This window comes from Etheostoma spectabile, chromosome 11 (assembly GCF_008692095.1).
Source record: "Etheostoma spectabile isolate EspeVRDwgs_2016 chromosome 11, UIUC_Espe_1.0, whole genome shotgun sequence".
Classification (NCBI taxonomy): domain Eukaryota; kingdom Metazoa; phylum Chordata; class Actinopteri; order Perciformes; family Percidae; genus Etheostoma; species Etheostoma spectabile.
Window position 1 is genome coordinate 693,957 of NC_045743.1, and position 21,102 is coordinate 715,058.

At 38.6% G+C, this 21,102-nt stretch overlaps 1 protein-coding gene across 1 annotated transcript; it reads right to left on the minus strand.

Annotated features, from left to right (window-relative positions):
• Positions 1–4: 4 nt before the first annotated feature.
• Positions 5–20,790, minus strand: il1rl1 (interleukin 1 receptor-like 1). Its single transcript, XM_032529491.1, has 12 exons — positions 20,674–20,790; positions 18,537–18,600; positions 16,285–16,522; positions 15,964–16,147; positions 15,198–15,348; positions 7,812–7,877; positions 6,522–6,648; positions 4,225–4,370; positions 3,987–4,124; positions 2,269–2,433; positions 966–1,111; positions 5–297 (listed from the first exon to the last, which is right to left on the minus strand). The coding sequence occupies exons 2-12, from the start codon at positions 18,595–18,597 to the stop codon at positions 49–51; spliced, it is 1,671 nt and encodes a 556-aa protein (XP_032385382.1). The 5' UTR covers positions 18,598–18,600; positions 20,674–20,790; the 3' UTR covers positions 5–48.
• Positions 20,791–21,102: the final 312 nt, after the last annotated feature.

A 21,102-nucleotide genomic window follows, 5' to 3' on the forward strand; every position in this document is an offset into this window, starting at 1 on the left:
TGGAAATATACAGCAATCGTTCCAAGTAAACACAAAGTTAACAGGGTTTCAGATTATATCAGACTGTGGACATTTTATTGCAGGTATTGCAGGCATCAGGTATCGCACTCTCTTCCAGAAGCGTGAGTTCCACGCGGCAGCGCCACGCGAACCCTCTGGCCACTTAATAGGGGCGCTCTTGAGAATCAGGTGCTGCAAGCCAGCGGAAAGGTGTGTGTATTCTTGTGGGCCGGTGTCCCCCAGCTGGACCAGAATCACACTCATTTCCCTCTGGAACAACGCATGGTGGAGCCCCACCTGCATGGGAAATGATCAACAATAATAAAAATGGTTTACTCACATATGGGATGTTTAGTTAGACAGATATTTTCCCTGGAGCAGTTTCTCACACGCTAAGTAAAATGATCAAATAATTCTTTGGCTACATGATATAAAGTATGAAAGCCATTAATTGGCATGGTTGGACATGGTTGTGTTTTTAGCCTTAATTAATAAAAAAAATCTTCATCATCTCATGTCAAGATATCAAACAATAATTGACACTTATCTCATCATCTTTATCACTTCATTTACTTTTGCAGATACAGTATAGGTGGCGTAAATATTCATATCATCCCAACTATTCGGAATGTCGTCTGTCCTTCTCAGTATTTATCATTTTTAAGTTACCTCCTGTAGGGTTATAGTTGTGTTGAGGTGCTTGGTCCCCTTGAGCAAGGCACAGAACCCCCAACTGCTTGGGGCACCTTTAATGGGCAGGCCTGTTACTCTGACATCTCTCCATTAGTGCATGTATCGGTCCTGTTTGTGCATGTGTGCGTGTGTGTAATGTAATGTAACCACAGAGTGTAAAAATGTAATTTCCCCTTTGGGGAATCATTAAAAGTATGCATTCTTTTCAAAACTACCACACTTTGCAGCTAAAAAATAAAACATGTAATTAGTGCTTGCTGTTAGACTCCTACCTGCCAGTCGAACTCTCCTATCACTGCGTTTTGGGGCGCGGCGTGACGTTGGTCTGTGCTCTGTAACTCTGATCCTGAACCCGGGGTAAGGATGACCATCAGCCTCCTGCTCTGCTTCATGCGCTCCTCCACTAGCTCCAGACGGTCTGTGGGGTCAGGGAAAATGCTTTTACTAGTTTAAATAGTATTTGAAAAGTGGTGCAAAAAAAGTTGCTTTACGTTTCTTTACTTTGACTTAGCAGATTTTATTTTACCAACTCTGATGGCTGTTAAGAGCCCTGTAAATTGTAAAAAAACAACAACAACACATCAATGGAGGAGAAGGTTAAGGAATGCAAGAAGAGAGTTGAACCTTCATGTTGCATAAATGGTTCTGTGAAACAATTTGAAAATTAAAACATATCTAGCACCCTGCTACATTTTTTTAATTTAAAAAAAAACATATTGTTCTACATGTATTTCTGTTAACAAAAACATATGGGCTGGTTTAATTATCCCTGGTAAATAATAACGTTTACAGAAACATAGAGAAACACATTTAGGAGAGTTAGGTAAGATGCTGAAATAAGGAGCCTCAGGTGCTTTTCTTTTGTAGTGGGTGTGGCCAGGTGCCAATTTTGTTACTAGCCTATAAGTGCCAATCAGAGGAGTCTTGTAATCTATCGGGTTGAGGGGGCGGGACTTTACGGAACAACAGACAGATTGAGAGTAAAAGAAGCAGTGAACAGTCAGAGAAACGCTTAAAGTTGGTTTTAATTTCAGTATATCGTTTAAATTACTGTTCATTCGACTTTAGACCGGGGAGATTTATGTCAGTATGCAGCCATGCTGTAAGAGTAAAGTGTTTTGGAGCTGTTTTAATCGGTAATGGTAATGCTGATAAAGTGGAGCTAACGCCATAGCCACGTGGGGACGGTAGCATGGGAGAAAAGACTGTGCATGCCAAAACCCACTTCGCTACCAAGTTTCTGAGTGAGTATGTACATTGACAACGGTAATGATATGTATATTTATAGTTTAGCTTAGTATGCTCATTAGCTAGTCAGAAATATTTTATCTTACTTCAGTGTTTGTGAATTTCGTCATAGTGTAGGCCTACATCGGATGCTGTCACACGTAATACTGCAGTAGAGGAGCTCAGGATCTGCCGGTGCATGGCAGAAGAGCCTGAGTTTTGCACACAAACAAAGACTTAGGACAGGTTTCTTCATCGTGCAGCTTCCTGCTGGACATACGGTTTGAAAAGACTACTTTCTGAGTTAGCAGGAACATTTCCAAAAATTAAAAAACTATCATTTCAGACCTTCCCCGGGTACGTCATCCCTCCCGTGGATAAAGAGTCGATATCCGCATTTTTTCTCGAGGACGGAGGGCAAAATCTGGGTGACGAACTGACAGAGTGTGTCCTCGGTGGCCTTGTCCATGCTCTGCATGTGGTAGACCACATAGGCATCATACACTTTCCCATCTGGAAAACACAAATTCAAGGAAGGTTGAGTAGCTTGAAAATATCTTTATTAGGTCATTATAACCCAAAGCAGCCTCGTCACCACACCCTGCGCTCTATGGTTGTTGTGAACCCAAGTGTGAGTGTGGAGCAAAGACTTTGGAAAAATAAAGCACTGCGAAAACTACCTTGGGAAAGCAAAGGCTGTGTGTTAGTGTTACTCAAAATTCATTCAACTCTCCCATCTGGCTTTTGTGAATCAGTGGCCAACACATGCAAGGAAAATGTTTTCCCATTCTCTAACTATCTCAAAAAGAATTCCTCACTGGTTACACAATGTCTCACAATGACTCATGGTCACATTCACTATACACCCACTTTTTAAACCCAATTTATAATGTGCACAAAAACATATACAACACAAAGGAAAGGGGAAAAAGCCAAACAGCATCATAATAGCACTTTAAGTTGATTTGTTTGTTTTTCAGTATTTTGTGTTTTGGTGTATTTTGTTTTTGTTGTTTCTTTCAATAGGAGCGGATAAAGTCCACTGAAGTCAACTTTAAGTTGATTTGTTTACATTTAAACTCATGTTATTGAGTTCATTATGTTAAATTAAGTTTTTTTAAGGTCATAGAGCATATGCACAAAATGCAACTTTTGGCCTAATCCTAATAAAGCAAGTTGTTTTGATTTGCAAAATATTGTTAAAAAAAAAGGTCAATTAGCTGAATCTGATTGTCTACCTCAAAGACGAATGTTTGCATTTTTCATATTTTCAATAAATGAATCGAAAGTGAAGTGAACCTGTTGAGTTGTTTTTTTAAAGTAGCCGATTAGCTTAGCATAAAGACTGGAAGCAGGTGGTGTTGGAGCTAAATCCTGCTCCATCTCAGGGTTCAGTCACTTAGTAGTCAAAATCTCAGATGTGGATGTGTGAATCCATTTTATTACATAGGATATCCTAGACACAAATACTAGAGTCCACCTAACACGGCTCTCCCCCAAATTTGTCTGACTCTCTGCTCCTGGACCCCCTGGTCTTATTCACAAAGGGTGGGGTCTCTTGGCCACAGTGGTGTGTGTGTGTGTGTGTGTGTGTGCATATTTGTTATCTTTCAATTGGAATGTGACTGAGAGTTTATGACCCTCATTTCAGGAAAAGATCAGTGGGGGTAAAAGTGACTTAAACCAGACTCAGGAAGCATCCCTAACTATCAATTCTGCTTCTGACACATTTGTAGAGCTGGATTATAACAAAATGTAACAGAACATCTTATATTATAAAACAGAATTATTGCAAAACATCTTAATGTAACAAACAACAAACAACAAACTATATACTTATGACAACAAACTTACTGCATGACCAACATGTCTTCATTTATGCTGAAATAATGCTTTTACCTTTTGACTTGAATGTATAATGCAGATCACCTGCAATGTTTAAGCACATATACAATTTAAATTCCAACAGTGGTAACAGCTAGCCTTGCTCCGTCCAAAGTTGGAAAAACTGAACACTAAAGCTGACTTCTAAATCCTCTACTGATAAGAAAAAAATCTTTTCTTACCTTTATTGTAACTGCTTAATGGGAAGTAGGGTCTGAAGAAGAGAATGAGGTCAATGGCGAAGCACTTGACCAGCACGGCGGCCGACACAACGAAGAACAGCACACACACTGCTCCAGTGACCAGTGGGATTACTGACTCTGAGAAACAAACATGCAAATCAAAGTTAAAAAGAAAACTTCTGCGACTGTGTGTAGCCAAAGCCTGATAGTCGTAATCACCTGTGATCCCGTCACTGACCTCTACGCCTAAGAGTTAGCGTGGCAGACGCCTTGAACATGCCTTGGCCGATGCATTTAAATTCAGTCTTGAAATGATTAGCAGATACTTTTTCGATAGTCAGGATTGCAGTGGAGATGGTATTCCTTGAAGAATTATCGATGATGCTACAAAACAGTTTGGTGCATTAAAGATTAGGAGACAAATTCCATCATCATTTATTACAAAGACTGAAGTGTTTAAGTGTTTGGCATTCAACCAGGGCAAGAAATATACACACAATTAAATTTAAGTTTTTTAAGTATTTTATACTTGCAGAAAGGTTTTTAGACACATACTGGGGATAGCAACGTCACAGTCACACTGGAGCATCTTAAAAATGATCTGGGAATTAAAACCATTTAGAACAGACATTGAATGCTGGATAAACCAAACTAACTTTTCTGATGGTGAAAAAACGTCTTACGCTTTTCAGTGTCTTATTTCGTTAAGAGGTAACTAAATAATGAAATGAAAAATTGCCAACACTATAGTAGCAGGGTCCCAGCACGTCCTTAAAGTCTTAAAGCTCCAATGGCATGAAAATGTAACGTTTATGAGGTTTTTAACATTAATATGTGTTCCCTCAGCCTGCCTATGGTCCCCCAGTGGTGAGAATAAAAATGACAATAGGTGTAAACCGAGCCCTGGGTATCCTGCTCTGCCTGAAAGCTCAGATGGGCCGATCTGGAATCTTGCCCCTTACGAGGTCATAAGGGGCAAGGTTACCTCCCCTTTCTCTGTTTGGCCCACCAATGAAAAAGAGAGACATCATGGCTTTCAAACAAGCAAAGTGGTAATTGGTGGAGGCCACACCTCCACCTTGTCCAGCCCGCCCTCTCCTCGTCAATAATTAAAGACAGAAATGTCACGTCCTAAGAAAAGCTCATTGTGGGACTGGCTCTAGTGGCTGTAACTCTGCACCAAGGCTGAATTTCGGGTAAGAGACTTCAGATACGGTATTAGGGGACCACTAAGGCCTATATAAAAGAGACTTCAGATACAGTATTAGGGGACCACTAAGGGGTATATAAAGAGACTTCAGATACAGTATTAGGGGACCACTAAGGGGTATATAAAGAGACTTCAGATACAGTATTAGGGGACCACTAAGGGGTATATAAAGAGACTTCAGATACGGTATTAGGGGACCACTAAGGCCTATATAAAAGCATCCAAATCATCACCATGTCATGGTTTTTAAGATCTGAAAATGTCTTAAAATCTGGAATTTACGATAAGGATGTGTTCAATTTTACGATGGACCGAGTCCAACTCGTCATCTGTTTTTTTTCTTCTTTTTTTTCAACCCCAATTTGACCAGTGCACCATCTGCGGGCAGCACTGTGATCCATGTGGGTGCAACCTGCATCATTTCACAGACTGCGTTGCGTCGATGGTTTTGGTTGAAACGAAATTGCAAGCATGGGCAAATGTTTGTCTAATGACAATTGGTTGAACGACGAAAAGTACCGGGGGTGGCTGAAGAAAATCAACATGAAGCAACGTGAGCTTTATGTAAAAAGGTGATTTGTTTTATTTACATTTACATTTTAGCACATTTTAGCATATTATTATTATTTAAGCAGTTGCACATTTTTGTTCCCCCATCCTGTACATATTCAAATATTTGTTCTTTTTACTATTCGTATTATTATTTCATGTATATTGTATGTATGTATATTTTTCTTAGTATTTCATTTATATTTATATTTTGTGCTTTGTGACTGATTTTGCCGCTGTAACACAGGAATTTCCCATTTTTCTTGGGATCAATAAACATCTATATCTATCTATCTATCTATCTATCTATCTATCTATCTATCTATCTATCTATCTATCTATCAGCTGGGGACAATGGGCCACATACCGCTCAATTCACTCCTGAAAGCAGAGAAGCATGTATGTGTTGTGGCAGGCAGTTTTGAGGGCAGCCCTGAATGTATTTGGAAAAGTTGACTGACTAATATGAAACCAGATGGACCTATGTGTTTCAAGGACTGCATTTTTATACAACGTAGCTTGCGACCTGTACGTCACTTTAGTGTCAGCTCTCGCTGTAAAAATAAAGATGAGCAGCTTGGCTTATTTCCGCTCCATGTATTGCTGCCGCAGTTTTGGTTTTCCACCTCCAATGTGTAGCAGTGTACAGACTCTTCCCTAAACTTTGTCTCATTCAGAGACCAGAGACCCAAACAGGGCTCTGTGTCTGTCAGAAGGTCTGAGAACTACCACATCAGCGGAGCAATCACGTAAGTACTGCTTTTGATGAAGCTTACGTGTTGGTGGTTTGGTTGTATCCATTGAGCTGGTGGAAAGGGAGTCCGTCAACCATCCAGCTCGCATCGCAGTCACTTTCCTTGGTAGTCCCACAGAAAATTGAGCAGTTCAGCTTGAGCCCAACACCTGGTAGAACAAGTTTTCCCATCATAACTAGTGAAGTTATGTATGAATATTTCTGGGTGAGCAGGATTGTTGTGCACTTGAAAATACTTTCATTTTCCAAATTTGATGCATATAATCTTAAGAAATTAGTGTTTCAGTTACAATGTTTGTTGAAATACAACCAGCATATCAAAGTCTTTTCTTTAATAGTAGGTGCCTTTTACAAAACTCTTAATGGATCTCTATTAGGGATCGACCAATACTGGTTATTAAGGCTGATACTGATAATTAGTAATTTATGAAACTAATAACCGATATTTGGAACCAATGTGTATTTATAGTGAAAATTATTAGTCTTTAAGTCAAAATTGGAATGTTACAAACTCCAACATAAAATGTTGTTTAAATGCTTAAAGCATGTATTTAATAAATTAGAAACTTTTAACATAATACACAGTATTAGTCAGTGTTTTGGGCAGGACATTAGACATAATAATAATAATTAGTAATAAGTGAAACTAGCACGGAGGGACAGACACTTATTAACCCTTGTGTTGTCTTCCCTTCAAAATTTGAAAATCAACACTTTTGCTGATGCTTTTTATTGATTTTTTAACTTTTCTTACATTTTTGTCCCTTTTTTCAAAACTTGATTTTTTTTTTTATGTTTGTCACTTTGTTTGACGTTTTCACCACTATGTAACACTAACTTAATAACTTTATTTTTACAGTTATTTTTGGAATTTATAGTCAATAAACCTCATTTATAGGAAATTGTACGTGATGTTTGAGTTAGAAAAGCAGAAATTAAGAATTATTTAGACTAAAATTAAAGGAATGGATGTTGATGGATAATCACAGACTGGAATATGTCAACTTTTACTCAATACTATTTTGAAAACACTTTCAATTTGTTTTTCAAATGCTATAAAAATTAATAAGACGCCCCAAAATTAATGAAAGTAGAGATTTGTACTTTACCTTGTTATTTTGGGGAATTAAAAAGAACATTGATATAGGAAAATGGGTCAATTTGACCTGAGGACAACATGAGGGTTAATTAAATAACTTTATCCTTTATCAGGCAAATAAAACGCCAATACAAATAATCTGCAAACTGTCAAAAAACTTGTATTTGCAGTATTATGACAGCATTCTGGTGTTATTAGGGGAAGTTTTCCTACCTTCGTCAGCCAACTGCTCCTCGTCAATCGGAGAGAGGATCATTATTTCACGGATGGCAACTTTTTCTGCAGACAAGCAAGAACAAAACAACGTTGAGTATTTTCTGTTCTCTTCTTTAGGACGCGTGTCAACGGTCACAATCCAATATTATGACCCTAATCAATTGTTTTCTTACCTGATGCACAAACAAAAATAGTTGAAACTCTTACGCTTCTGTCACCTATAGTTGTCTTAACACAAGGATCTGCAAAATATTTTTGTAATCACTTTGTTAATCTACATTTTCAGTTGGTCTATAACTCAACATATTAGATTTAGCAACTGTTATTTGTGAAATGTTGCGTGCTGGGTGTTTTTCTAATACTAGGGTTTCTTTTATTGAAAACATTGGCAATTGTCACAAAAATCTGAGCCCTTAACAACACTGTGCAAAAATATGACTTTCTGTTCCATCTAATTTTTGAAGCCTAAGTTAAGGTGACCAGATTTCTCAGACAAAATCCGGGGACATTTTCAGCTCCGAAGCGTATTTACCTCCAAAACAAGTAATGTTTTTACTTTTGTAAAACAGGGACACTAGACCTAGAGCTGTTCTCATTAGGGGCTGAGCCCCCCCCAAGGTCTGATCCTAGACCCCCCCTGCTGCTACTTCATACTCCACTCCACTACACCTCAGACGGGAATGTTTCAAGATATAAAGTCCTAATATTTCAAGATAAAAAATCCTAATACTTCAAGATTAAAAAGTCTTAATATTTCAAGATAGAAAGTCTTAATATTTCATAATGTTGTAATGTTTACTAAACTACATTTATCTGAAAGCTTTTGCTTTATTGCTCAAGGATTGTTTCTGCAAAAGCTCATTGAGACTCAAAACTATTGAGGACATATTTTCTTTTGACATTGATGCGGTATTAAACGAGATCGCTCCAGTCGGCAGAAACAAGCTACAGTGCTCGTTTTACTGCTGACAGACTCAGATTAATATTTTAAGTGTCTGACAACATTATGGAAAGGATTTTTAAGGAGGTCGACCTTTCTGTTAAAGATTAAGATCCTTTTTAAAACATAAAAGTCCGCAAAATTGTGTTCGCTAAACCCACCAGACTCCATGTAAATAATCAGTGATTTTAGCATCGTAAAATAAAGCTTTCTAAAACATCTCTGAGCACCGCTGGCTCTGGGTGCCTTGAGTCTGAGTGTGTAGGGTGTGCGACTATCGGCTCCGTTTTGTCAGTATTTTCTTTCTTTCATTCCAATTTCGGGTCTGTAAGCCACAATGAAAACCGGGCACATTTCCGGGGACAAATCCAGCCGGGGACAGGTCGCTAAAATCGGGGACTGTCCCCGGAAATCGGGGACGTCTGGTCACCCTAGCCTAAGTACATAAACATTTTTTAGCACTGAACTGACTCCTAACTCTGGACTGGGTGCACTGGCTAAATCAGTGTCTATTAGCACTGTTTTTTCACACTGTAGCCTAGCTGAGTGTCTTACTTCAACAAAACCCACATAACATTATGATGCAATAACTAGGACAATAAGAGCTGGTTGGGTTTAGGAAAAGAAGAATGGGGTTGGCTTTAGTAGAAATCAAAACTGACGGTTGAGTTTAGGAAACATGACACGCGGTTGTGCTCCTCTGTGAGAGACTTGTGTTTTACCCGTACACCACCCCAACCACTCTCCTACGCGGATTTTCGCCCTGTCATACTATTTGCTACGGCGTAAATTCACACCCAATCGCAAGGTAATGGAAGCCAAAAGGCGTTGATGCTTAAAAGAGAGTATGCGTCTTCACAAGCCAGCAATGGCATACGAATTGCCATGTCATACATATGCCATTTCATGAGATAAGTCTGCAAAATTAGATAAAAGCTTCTACACTAGATTAGATCCTGACCGATAAAGGATTTTTAAGGCCGATACAAATATTTGGTAATTTAAAAAAACGATATTCTAATATTTCGGCCTATATATAAATTCCAGAAACGCGTAACAAAACAGATTTCCATAACATTAGTTATTTATAGTTATTTTTAAGAGTCCTCACTAACATAATATGTGAATAATTTGTTTTATTGTCACAACAGAACAGAGGAACCTCATAATATATTAAAGTTCTGATAAATAAAATGTACAAAATACAAACTTAAGCTATGAAACTTAAAGTCCTCTGATCAAAAACACTAACAAAAAAAAAAACAATCCGTGTTGCCAACAGGGACGTTGTAGAGCGCCCGCTGGTGGACAAACTGTGCAACGCCAACACTGATAACATGGTTGACCGTCCATTTTTATTTCATTTTTTAAACATTAATTTATCAGAATAACTTATTTGTCATTATAAATTATTCTGATGAATAAATATATATAAATTATTCTGATAAAAAAAAAAATCTTTTAAGCTTACACTTAGAATAGCATAAATTGAGTAGATCCTTCGTAGAAAATAGATCCAGGGAATCAGAGGGAGAAGCAGATGACTCAAGATTTAAAGGTTTATTGTTATATGCAATAACCACTATGCATTATGTGCAAATGTAGCATTATGCAGCACATGTATTATTCTTAACTTGCGTACAATGCCAAACAGTTTATGTAGCATAACATAGTATTTTTAACCGTATGTAATTTGTGTTCAACATTTTTCAGTCACTTAGTCGGATTCCTGTGTACATTGTACATTTGGCAAATAAAGCATTTCTGATCTGTAAGACAAGATTTAAAAAAAATTGCCTACAAACCAATTTAGTAACAAAAAAAAAGTTAGACAACAAAACTTAGTTTAATAAGGCAACAATAGTGCAAATCGGAGTGCAGAGTCCAACGTGACTGTGACAACAGTAGTATGAGTTTGTACTGTACATTAAGACAAGTACTACAATGCATGGTTGAAGGGGTACTACACCGATTTTACACATGAAGTTCAGTTGGCCTGGCGGTCTCTATTTGCAGTCGCATATTGTGAAAAACGCAACACGATGTTTGGGGTAACAATATAGTAAGAGGTCCACTTCATGTCTTTGTGATGCCGCAGCAGCAATTTAAAAGGGTTCATGTGTAGGCGTACTGAGGGTGGGACAATTCGAGTGGAGCTGGTCACCAGTTTTACAGCCTGGGCAAAAAAAGAGGATGAGCCTGGTCATTGTACACTCCACAGTGTCCAAGTTGGGGATGCGTTGGGCCGTTTATGGTTATATGAGCCCTTTTGCAGGGTGTAGGTTATAGTAGATTTTCTGTAGATGTGGAGGACCGGTCCTCTTCACTATTCTCAGCGACGAGTGACGCGGAGTTTTCCCTTTCTTGAAGCAGCTGTGGATTTCGCAGGTCCATGTGGGGTGTTCCCTGATATGGCCCGGTAATTAAAAATGAAATAATTTACAGTCAACGTTACACTTACCCAATTTACTACAACCAACGTAATTAAGTTGGGGAGAATACATATATTTTTAAGTGATACATTCTCATTGATATTTAAACATAATTATCGAGGGTGTGGTTACAAGGTGATAGATCACACAAAGTAGATGAATACAATCACAAATGCCCATACATTTAACAGTACAATCAAATACTAATAAATACTAATTTCTTTGTTTTGTAAGATGGGAGAATGTAGGCCTGCATGCCTTCAAATGCCTTGTTCACCTCCTTGTCCTGAGGTATGTTAGTGTTCTGTATTGTAACGACCTTTTCAATGTAATTCCATTGCTAGGCCACAGCCTGGCCCCTTGTTGACTTCCTGTCAGTTGATGCCATTCACATACACCGCAACAGGAAATCAACTTGGCTCCAGTTCAATTCAGAATACAATTTAAAATCCTTCTCCACACTTTCAAAACCATCCATAACCTTGCTCCTCCATATCTATCTGAACTCGTACACATTGCCGTCCCCTCCCGCTCCCTCAGATCCTCCTCCTCCCTCCACCTCACTGTCCCCCCAGCTCGACTTACCACCGTGGGGACCAGAGCCTTCAGCCGCTCTGCTCCCCAGCTCTGGACCTCACTCCCACCCGACCTCCGCAACATCAACTCTCTCCCCCTGTTCAAAACTAGACTAAAAACCCATCTGTTCCAACTTGCTTATTTATAAATACACTGTTTTGTTTTTGTTTGTTTTGTTTGTTTTGTTTTTGTTTTGTTATAACTCCTTACACTTTTCTTTCCCTGTATCTGTCTTTTATTGTCTGTAAAGCGACCTTGAGTGTTCAGAAAGGCACTGTTAAATAAAATGTATTATTATTATTATTATTATTATTATTATTTAGAATGTTTGTTTAAAACTGTGAAATGATCTGACTTAAGTCTTAGCATTAGCCAGTGGTATAAACAATCTGCTAGGTAACCAATGGATGATTTTGGTCTATACATCATCAGGTAAAAGGTAGCCTAAGGGCTCCTGCACACTGCCTGCGTGGCGTGAGCGTGTCAGCTCCGTAACGTTCTGTTTTTATATTGGCTGCCATGTTAACAGGTTAGAGCTTGCACGTTGCCTGTGTGACACACGTCTCAGGAAGGGCTGGACTGTCGATCTGGAATACCGGGCATTGTCCCAGTTGGCAATTACTTGCACTTGAGTATGGACATTATGTACTCTATGGCCTCCAGGTCGTCAATCAAGAGTGATTGAGTACACTGCTTCTCTTGTATTGGTGATCTTTTCCAGGGCATACAGTGGGGCTCAAAAGTTTAGGCACCCTGCAGAGCTTCTAGCATGCACCCCCCTTTTGGAAGCTGAAACCTGACAGTGTCATGGATTGTTCTCAATCATCGTCTGGAAAGACCAGGTCAGTCTTAAGGTTTTAAATGCCCAGACTCATCTGACTTTGCCCCAACAATCAGCACCATGGCTTCTTCTAAGCAGTTGTCTAAAAAAACTGAAACTGAAAATAGTTGACGTTCACAAAGCAGGAGAAGGCTATAAGAAGATAGCAAAGCGTTTTTAGATGCCAATAACCTCTGTTCAGAATGTAATTAAGAAATGGCCGTCATCAGGAACAGTGAAAGTTAAAGCAAGATCTGGAAGACCAAGAAACATATCAAACAGAACAGCTCGCAGGATGATGAGAAAAGCAAGTCCAAACCCACGTTTGACTGCACGATCCATCCAGAAAGACCTGGAGACACTGGAGTTGTGCTACGCCATTCCACTATAAAGAGATACTTGTACAAACGTGGCCTTCATGGACGAGTCATCAGAAGAAAACCTCGTCTACGTCCTCACCACAAAAATAAGCGTTTGAAGTTTGCAAATGAACATATAGACAAGCCTGATGCATTGTGGGAACAAGTTCTGTGGACCGATGAGGTTAAAATAAAATTGTTTTGCCCAAATGAGCAAAGGTACGTTTGGAGAAGAAAGGGCACAGAATGTAATGAAAAGAACCTCTGTCCAACTGTTAAGCATAGGGGTGAATTAATCATGCTTTGGGGTTGTGTTGCCGCCAGTGGCACAGGGAACATTTCACGAGTAGAAGGAAGAATGGATTCAATAAAATTTCAGCAGATTTTGGACGCTAACTTGATGCCGTCTGTGAAAAAGCTGAAGTTAAAGAGAGGAGGGCTTCTACAAATGGATAATGATCCTAAACACACCTTAAAAATCCATGGTGGATTACATCAAGAGGCGTAAACTGAAGGTTTTGCCATGGCCTTCACAATCTCCTGACCTCACCATAATTGAAAATCTATGGATAGACCTTAAAAGAGCAGTGCGTGACAGACAGCCCAGAAATCTCAAAGAACTGGAAGACTTATGTGATAAAGAATGGGCGAAGATACTTTAAACAAGAATTGAAAGACAATTGGCTGGCTACAAGAAGCGTTTCCAAGCTGTGATACTTGCCAGTGCATTGTCATCTGTCATCATTAATGCTGCTTAATGTTTGAGGAACTGCCCACTTAGTGCAGTGCTTGTTTAAAAATAAAGCTTAGTTTTGATTTTAAGGTTAGTTAGTGGTTTTGTTCTCATTCGATCAATAATAATTTGGAGGTTGTAAAAAAAAGCCAAAAAGCATAATATGAGCACTTCTATCTACCTTTGCAGTTTTAACCTATAAAGAAAAATGCCAAAGAACATTGCAACTTTGAATATAACTTTTTAGAAAAGTGGCTGCAATATCAGGCATTTTAGGCCGTATCAATCACAAAAAAGTCCCACGAAATCCTGGAGGGAATGCATTTTAGGAGGACTGTCTGCAAGGAATGTGTCTGACCAATTACAATGGACATAGGTGGATATAAATACATATATATATTTTTTGTCCCGTCCCTGAGCCGCGCCAAAAATGCGTGCATGCTAGAAATAGGATCACCTATTTTTCAGCGTTTTAAGCCAAAACACAATACGAAATGATATTAATTCAAGTCATTTTGACACAAATACATTTCCTTTTTACTCCTTTTTAAATTGTATTTCAATTGGATTCTGATAAAACAATAACATGGACTTCATTATCTCAGGAAAGGTTATTGAAATATGAAAATATATATTGAAATGTGTACAAACACCAAAATAACGACAAAATAAAGGTGAACATGCTATTTAATTTTATCAATGGGAAACGTACGTGTGTACAGACAAGGTTAGCAGCACAAACAGCGCCACGTCAGCCACGTCTCTGGTGTGCTAAGACATAGAAAACGGCACGCAGCCGCCACGCAACAGAAACGCCACGCTCACGCCGCGCAGGCAAGGCAAGGCAAGGCAGCTTTATTTGTAGAGCACATTTCAGCAACAGGGCAATTCAAAGTGCTTTACACGAAATCATTAAAACAGATAAAACACAAGTACAAACAGTTAAAAATCATAAGCATTAAAAACTAATAAAACGCATGAATAGACAGTTAAAAACAAAATAGAAACATTAGGACACATAAAACACAAGAATAAAAGTTACAGTGCAGCATAAGAAATTTAAAGAAATGAGCATTCATTTAAAGAAAGGCAGCATCAAAAAGAAAGGTCTTCAGCCTTGATTTAAAGAACTGAGAGTAGCAGCGGATCTGCAGGCTTCTGGGAGTTTATTCCAGATATGAGGAGCATAGAAACTGAAAGCTGCTTCACCCTGTTTAGTTCTGACTCTGGGGACAGAAAGTAGACCTGTCCCAGATGACCTGAGAGGTCTGGGGGGGTCATGGTGTAGTAGCAGATCAGAAATGTATTTTGGACCTAAACCGTTAAGGGATTTATAAACTAGCAAGAGTACTTTGAAATCAATTCTTTGAGACACAGGAAGCCAGTGTAAAGATTTCAGAACTGGAGTGATGTGATCCAGTCAGTCCAGGCAGTGTGCAGGGGGTCCACAACTAACAAGCTCCTGAACTCATTTTGATTTTTACTACCCAAAGTGAAGACTTAAACTGAAAATTATCTCTCACCTTCAACCTTTAGCTCCCTGGAGGCTGACGAGTTGTACTGCTTGCCGTTGTATGTCCAGGTGCAAATGCACGTGTAGATGCCCTCGTCATCTTTGGTAGCATTATTAATCCAAAGATCATCTTTATGGTGACCTTGGAGGGGTTTGTTGTCCTGCATTTTTTTGGGGGGGGAGAAATAAGATTTGACACACTATTTTGAGGCCTTGGCAGTCATTTTCTTAGCGTTCATGTCAGTATAGGATTTTTGAATAAACGGAAGACAACTGAAAGTAAATTTGCAATTTAGCATACTATATCAGCTAAATGTACATGTAAGAGCCCGACATATATTAAATAATAAGGTAATAAAAATGTATAATTATGTATGATTACTTTTCAATACTCTTTGCCTTCTAAAATGTTAAATAAAGCATAATTAGCTAACCATTTCCTACAAGCCAACTCATATGTAACTGGTATTTCCTCAAAGATTCCTAGGAAAAACAACTTACTTGGTACTATCGTAGAAAATGGATATTGTCTAGTTGGTATAACCAGGAAGTACCCATAATGACGTAGGCGTAACAAAGAACAAAGAAGAGCACAGCTGTTCCGAACATTACAGTACACTACAGTAAGTAAAGCTCATTTATACCTTACCTGCTCAGGCTGTGTTCTGCATTTGAGTCCATGCAACACTTAACAGAAACGCTGGCTCTCTACTACTACATGTATTTTAACAATAGATTATTACATCACACTTTAGTGTCACTGTAATCACACGTACCTTCTTCCACGTGAATTTTCCTTTCAACTTTTGACATGTTTTCTTGACAGGATTTGGACATGGGATTCTTTTGTTCGTGTCTGAGTTTTTGATTTCTCCGTAGAGCAAGTCCTTCATTTGGCTTGGTTTGACGACGTTAACTTCCACATCATATTTGTAACAGTTTCCTGGTGGGGCTTTTTCCCTGGAGAAGAAGCAATAGTTTTCTGTGATTCAGTCAGTTCATTCATCAGTGGCTAACAGATCATTAGTTAGATTTCCCAAAAGATGATGAATTCGAACTCAGTTGCCAACATGTTGTATAGACAGAAGGATGCTCACCAGGCCGTGTAAGTGCCAGAGTTCTCAGGGAGCAGGTTTAAGAAAAAGAGTCCTTCACCACGGTAATGTACATTCTCGTTCTTGTCAGTGGTAATATTCTCAATCTCATTTTTGTACCATGTGATCTCTTCATTGGAGAGGCCACTTGCAACTTCGGAAGGCTCGAAGTAAAATGCCTCCCCTTCCGACAGGGTGTATGAAGCGTTCTCCATGTCTTTGCATTTGGGCTTGGCTGTCCCTGAAAATGTGAGAGAAGATGATAGAAATAATAATGATAAAGTGAAAAACACAATATTATTAATTCCTGGTAATGTAAAAAAAAAAGCAGTCTTGAATAGGTTAATTGCTAATGCAGATCAAATGAATAAAAGTAAACCGCGAGTAAGTTTAACTTTAACGTAGTAAATAAAATCACATTCTCCATTCTGTGTGTAGTTACGTCATGTAACTACATGTACGTACGCATGGAAGTGAAGTAACAACTGTACTCTTTTTCTACATCTAACAAAGTACTTGTTGTGCCAATTCTTAACCGAACTGCGACTATTTTACCAGTTACATTTAGGTATGAGGACAGAAAACGCTCCTGTGGGTCTTGTTTCCTGCCGCTGCTAGGGATGCTTATTTATGTAAATAGCCAGTATTTATCTTGCGCTTTTCTAGTCTTAACAACAACTCAAAGCCCTTTCACACAGTACAGGAACCATTTACCATGCACACACGTTCACATACTGTGGCCAAGTCTGCCGTTCAAGGTGCCACCTACCAATCAAATAAACATTCGCACACAATCACACACACACCAACGAAGCTGCATCGGGAGCAATTTGGAGTTCAGGGTCAGGGATCAAACCCCCAGTGCTCCGATTAGTAGGCGACCGCTCTAGCACTTCAGCCACAGCTGCCCCCTAATAAAACACTCCTATAAGTATTTTTTTCATTCAAACCTTTATTTAACCAGGATAAAAAACTCCTTGAGATTAAAAATCTCTTTTACAAGAGTGTCCTGGCAAGTGGCAGCAGCACGTTTCAGACAGAGACACTTACATGTAAGTACATAAACACACTTTCACTCATATTCAAACAACAATGTCATCATAAAAAAACCAGGGTCCTAAATCAATTTAAAAACAGTGACATCCAGACTGCCCTTCTGCAAGGTCCTTTAACAAGCCTTTAAAAGAGTAAAATGAGACCAACTCCTTCAACTGGAGTTCATTTTGAAGCTGATTCCATGCAGATGGGGCTGCAAAATTAAAATCCTTTTTGCCGAAGTCAGTGCGGGCTTTAGGAACTGTCAATAAAACCAGATCCTGTGAGCGCAGGTGATATGTCCCTGCGGACCAGTATAAGAGGGTACGAAAAACAAACCATGGCAGACCTCACAGAAATAGTGAAATAAGATTTAGTCACAGACAGGATAAACTGTATTAGTATATGTAAGTATATGTAGTGATATTGTATTTAGATTTATGCTGTATTAAAGGACAAGGCTGGCTTCATTGAAATTTGTTTTGATAACAAATCCCATGAAAAGAAACAACCAACAATGTGTTAGCCATCTCTCAATACTTGTGTGGCACTCAACTTCAATCCAGTTTTTTTTCATACTGAACACATAAATTCTTAAATATATATTACTAAACATAGAGTTTCAAACATTTTTTAGTAAAATCCTAAAACCGCTGGGCACTCAACTCAAAACTCAAACAGGAGTAAATGGTGTGGATTTGGTGCTCTAGTTAGTATTTCCAGCAGCAGGATGGCGTGTGGAGGATTTAATGAAAATAAACTACAGTGTGGTTTCATGGTAATGAAGGAACATGTGGCTCATTGATGTGTTTTTAAAAGTTTCTGAACAACAATGGAGCTGTACGGCACTGACGAATGAGACGTAAAAGGTTTTTCAGATCAAATACATTCATTGTTGGTTTTGGTCTTTTCGTTGAACTTGTTGACAATAAGGAAATTAAATAGACTAATACAACCATATCTTTGTAATACATAATATAAATGCAAATTACTTTTCAACACATACTGACAGAATAAAATCTGTTATATTCTGGCATTGTCTGTTAGGGTGAACATATTTTCTTATTTTGCTAGAAGTTGGTAGTTCCTCTACATGTGCATCCTCAGCAGTATGAGTCTATATACTGCACCCACAAGTGTAGTTCAATGGGAAAAGATTTTTTGCTTGGTTGAAGCTGCCTAAACCATTAATCCACTCTTCATCGTAATAAGTACCCTACCTGAACATTCAGATGTAGTTATCACCACGAAGATGAGGAAGAGAAGTCGGGAAGTGTCCATTTTCTGAGAGAGACAGTGCACATTCACAGTTATACAACATGGTTTTGCTTCTTATTACATAATTAACATGGCACAAAATGGATGTGGTCTATTGGGACATCATGCCACCATGACTGCAGTATTCAAGTTTCCCTGTTATATTGCTTAGTTTGTATTTTAAGTCTTTGTTATTGCATACAGATTGCATGCAACTAGCTGCCCTTGAACCTAGGAGTGTCTTAGTTACATTCAATATGCAACATGGCTCTTGGCCAAAAAGACGCTTCCTGTATTTTAAATGATAACGGCTTAGCTAGAGGCAGGGCATGTGAAATACTTAGTGACCAAGAGGTGACTGCAGCATTTGGACTGTGATGAAAATGAGCAGTGAAACATATTAATTAGAGTTAGAACTAAGGATTAGTTTTACCACAGAATCATATTTGTTTTAGGCCTTCTTAATATACACTACCGGTCAAAGGTTTGAGATCACTTACAAATTTCCATACCACTCCATTATAGTCAGAATCCCAGCTGATGTGAGTGGGTGGCTGATCCTTAATGGAATATCTACATTACCCATTATCAGAAACCATTCATCCAATGTTATAAAGGCTCATTCTGTTTACTAATCTGATATCATTTAAAAAAAAACTAGGAAAACATTAGAGAACCTTTTTGCAATTATGTAAGCACATAATGTAATCTGAAAACTGCTGCCCTGGTTAAAAAAACAAAACATGCAACTGATCTCAGCTGGTATTCTGTCTACAATGGAGTGCAATGGAAATTTCTAAGTGACCCCAAACCTTTGACCGGTAGTGTATTTTCCCCACCTGCCTCTTGTCTAACAGTTCTTAAGCTTTGGTTAAATATTTTGTGGAGTTTTTGTGTTTTGTGTAGTAGTGTAGTTTATCATTCTGGACACACAAATTGTGAAGATTAGGTAGATAGTACGAGCGACAAGCATACAGCAGCACTTTGCACATGCATGCAGTAGAAGACATGTTATGAAACGGTATATGCACAGGACAGAAGGATCTTATCTTTTATACAGCATGTTCCTCTCCTGATATGACTGACAAAATGTGGGTTAAATTTAACACTGATTACACACAGTTAAACACAGTTTTTTCCAAAAGGTCATCAGCAACTTTGAACAACCTTTTAATTTAAATAACCACCTCGATTTTAGATTTAAACAATCACATGTGTCATAAAGATTCATATATTTTAGACAGTAGCTGCCCTAATACTCATACTGCAGACATAAAGCCACATTGGCATTCACTTGGAGATGTGTTTCTGGCAATGCACCAAATGGATGTAAGTCCTCAGCTCAGTTGTGGGCTCCAACACATCTTGATCTTTGGCTGCTAAATGCTCCACTATATGTTCGCCAGCTAATTATTTACTTTGACTGGCAGCTGGTCGATACTGAGCAGGTAGTGTAGGTTTATTTACTTCCTTGAGAGGGTTGATGGGAGTGGAGTTTACCTAAACGTTGACCTATTACAGCTTTAATAATACTGTAATTGCCTTGTGTAGTTACTATGGATATTGTTAAAATAAATAACCAAACCTATCCCACGCCGTCTGTCTCGCAGGGCTGTTTTAATAACAACATGCAATAAAACAGTCACGTATCATAAATGTACATTCATGAAAACACTGATGTCGAAACAGATTTGGCAACAGTATTTTATAGATGAGACCACTGTAAATATTTAATTGCTGTGCTACAGCTGGAAAACGGCACCAATATTTAAAATATCTAACATGCTCTCTTTTGGACCATTGTCATGACTGGATTTGAAATGGTATAAAACAAATGTTTAAGGCTATATCCTTTTTCGTCACTAGATTTCTGTACAGTTGTGATTAATATAGTTTTTTGTTACATTGCTGCCAGTATTAATTGCTGAGATGGCAACATGCACCCAACCTTCATCAAGGTTGATGAACTGATTCAAATGTTGTTATATAATACATTAATTAAATAAAGTTTTGTCGTACATCTGTGAGTTTCCAAATTAGACTTGCTTCAATGCAATTTCAAATAAACATGGAGGGGTACAAATTGAACCGCTTGCTTACCTTATAAAATTGTGTGCTGCCAGCTGGATTCAGTCAGACTCTCTTCTCCGTCTCCTCTGCCTGGTTTTAAATCTTTCTTGCTATTTGCTGATCTCTGTTGATTGGTTGAGAGCAATAACCCCCCCCCCCCCCCCCTACACACACACACACAGAATGACAGTCATTGATTAACACACACACACACTCATCCTTAGAAACCTCTCTATTCACAGCAGTGTGTCTAAGAATTTGTGTGGGTGTGTGCAGTGTATCGGAGGAGGTCATCTTTTGCACCGCCGTTTATCTCAACCACACCGTCGCAGGCTGCTTGTGACACAACATGATGTGAGGTACATTTGCAGTAAAAGAACAAGAAATAGTATCATATTTTTTCATATGACTCTAGACAGTCATATTTTACAGGATGAAATTGTGATATAATGTGGACAT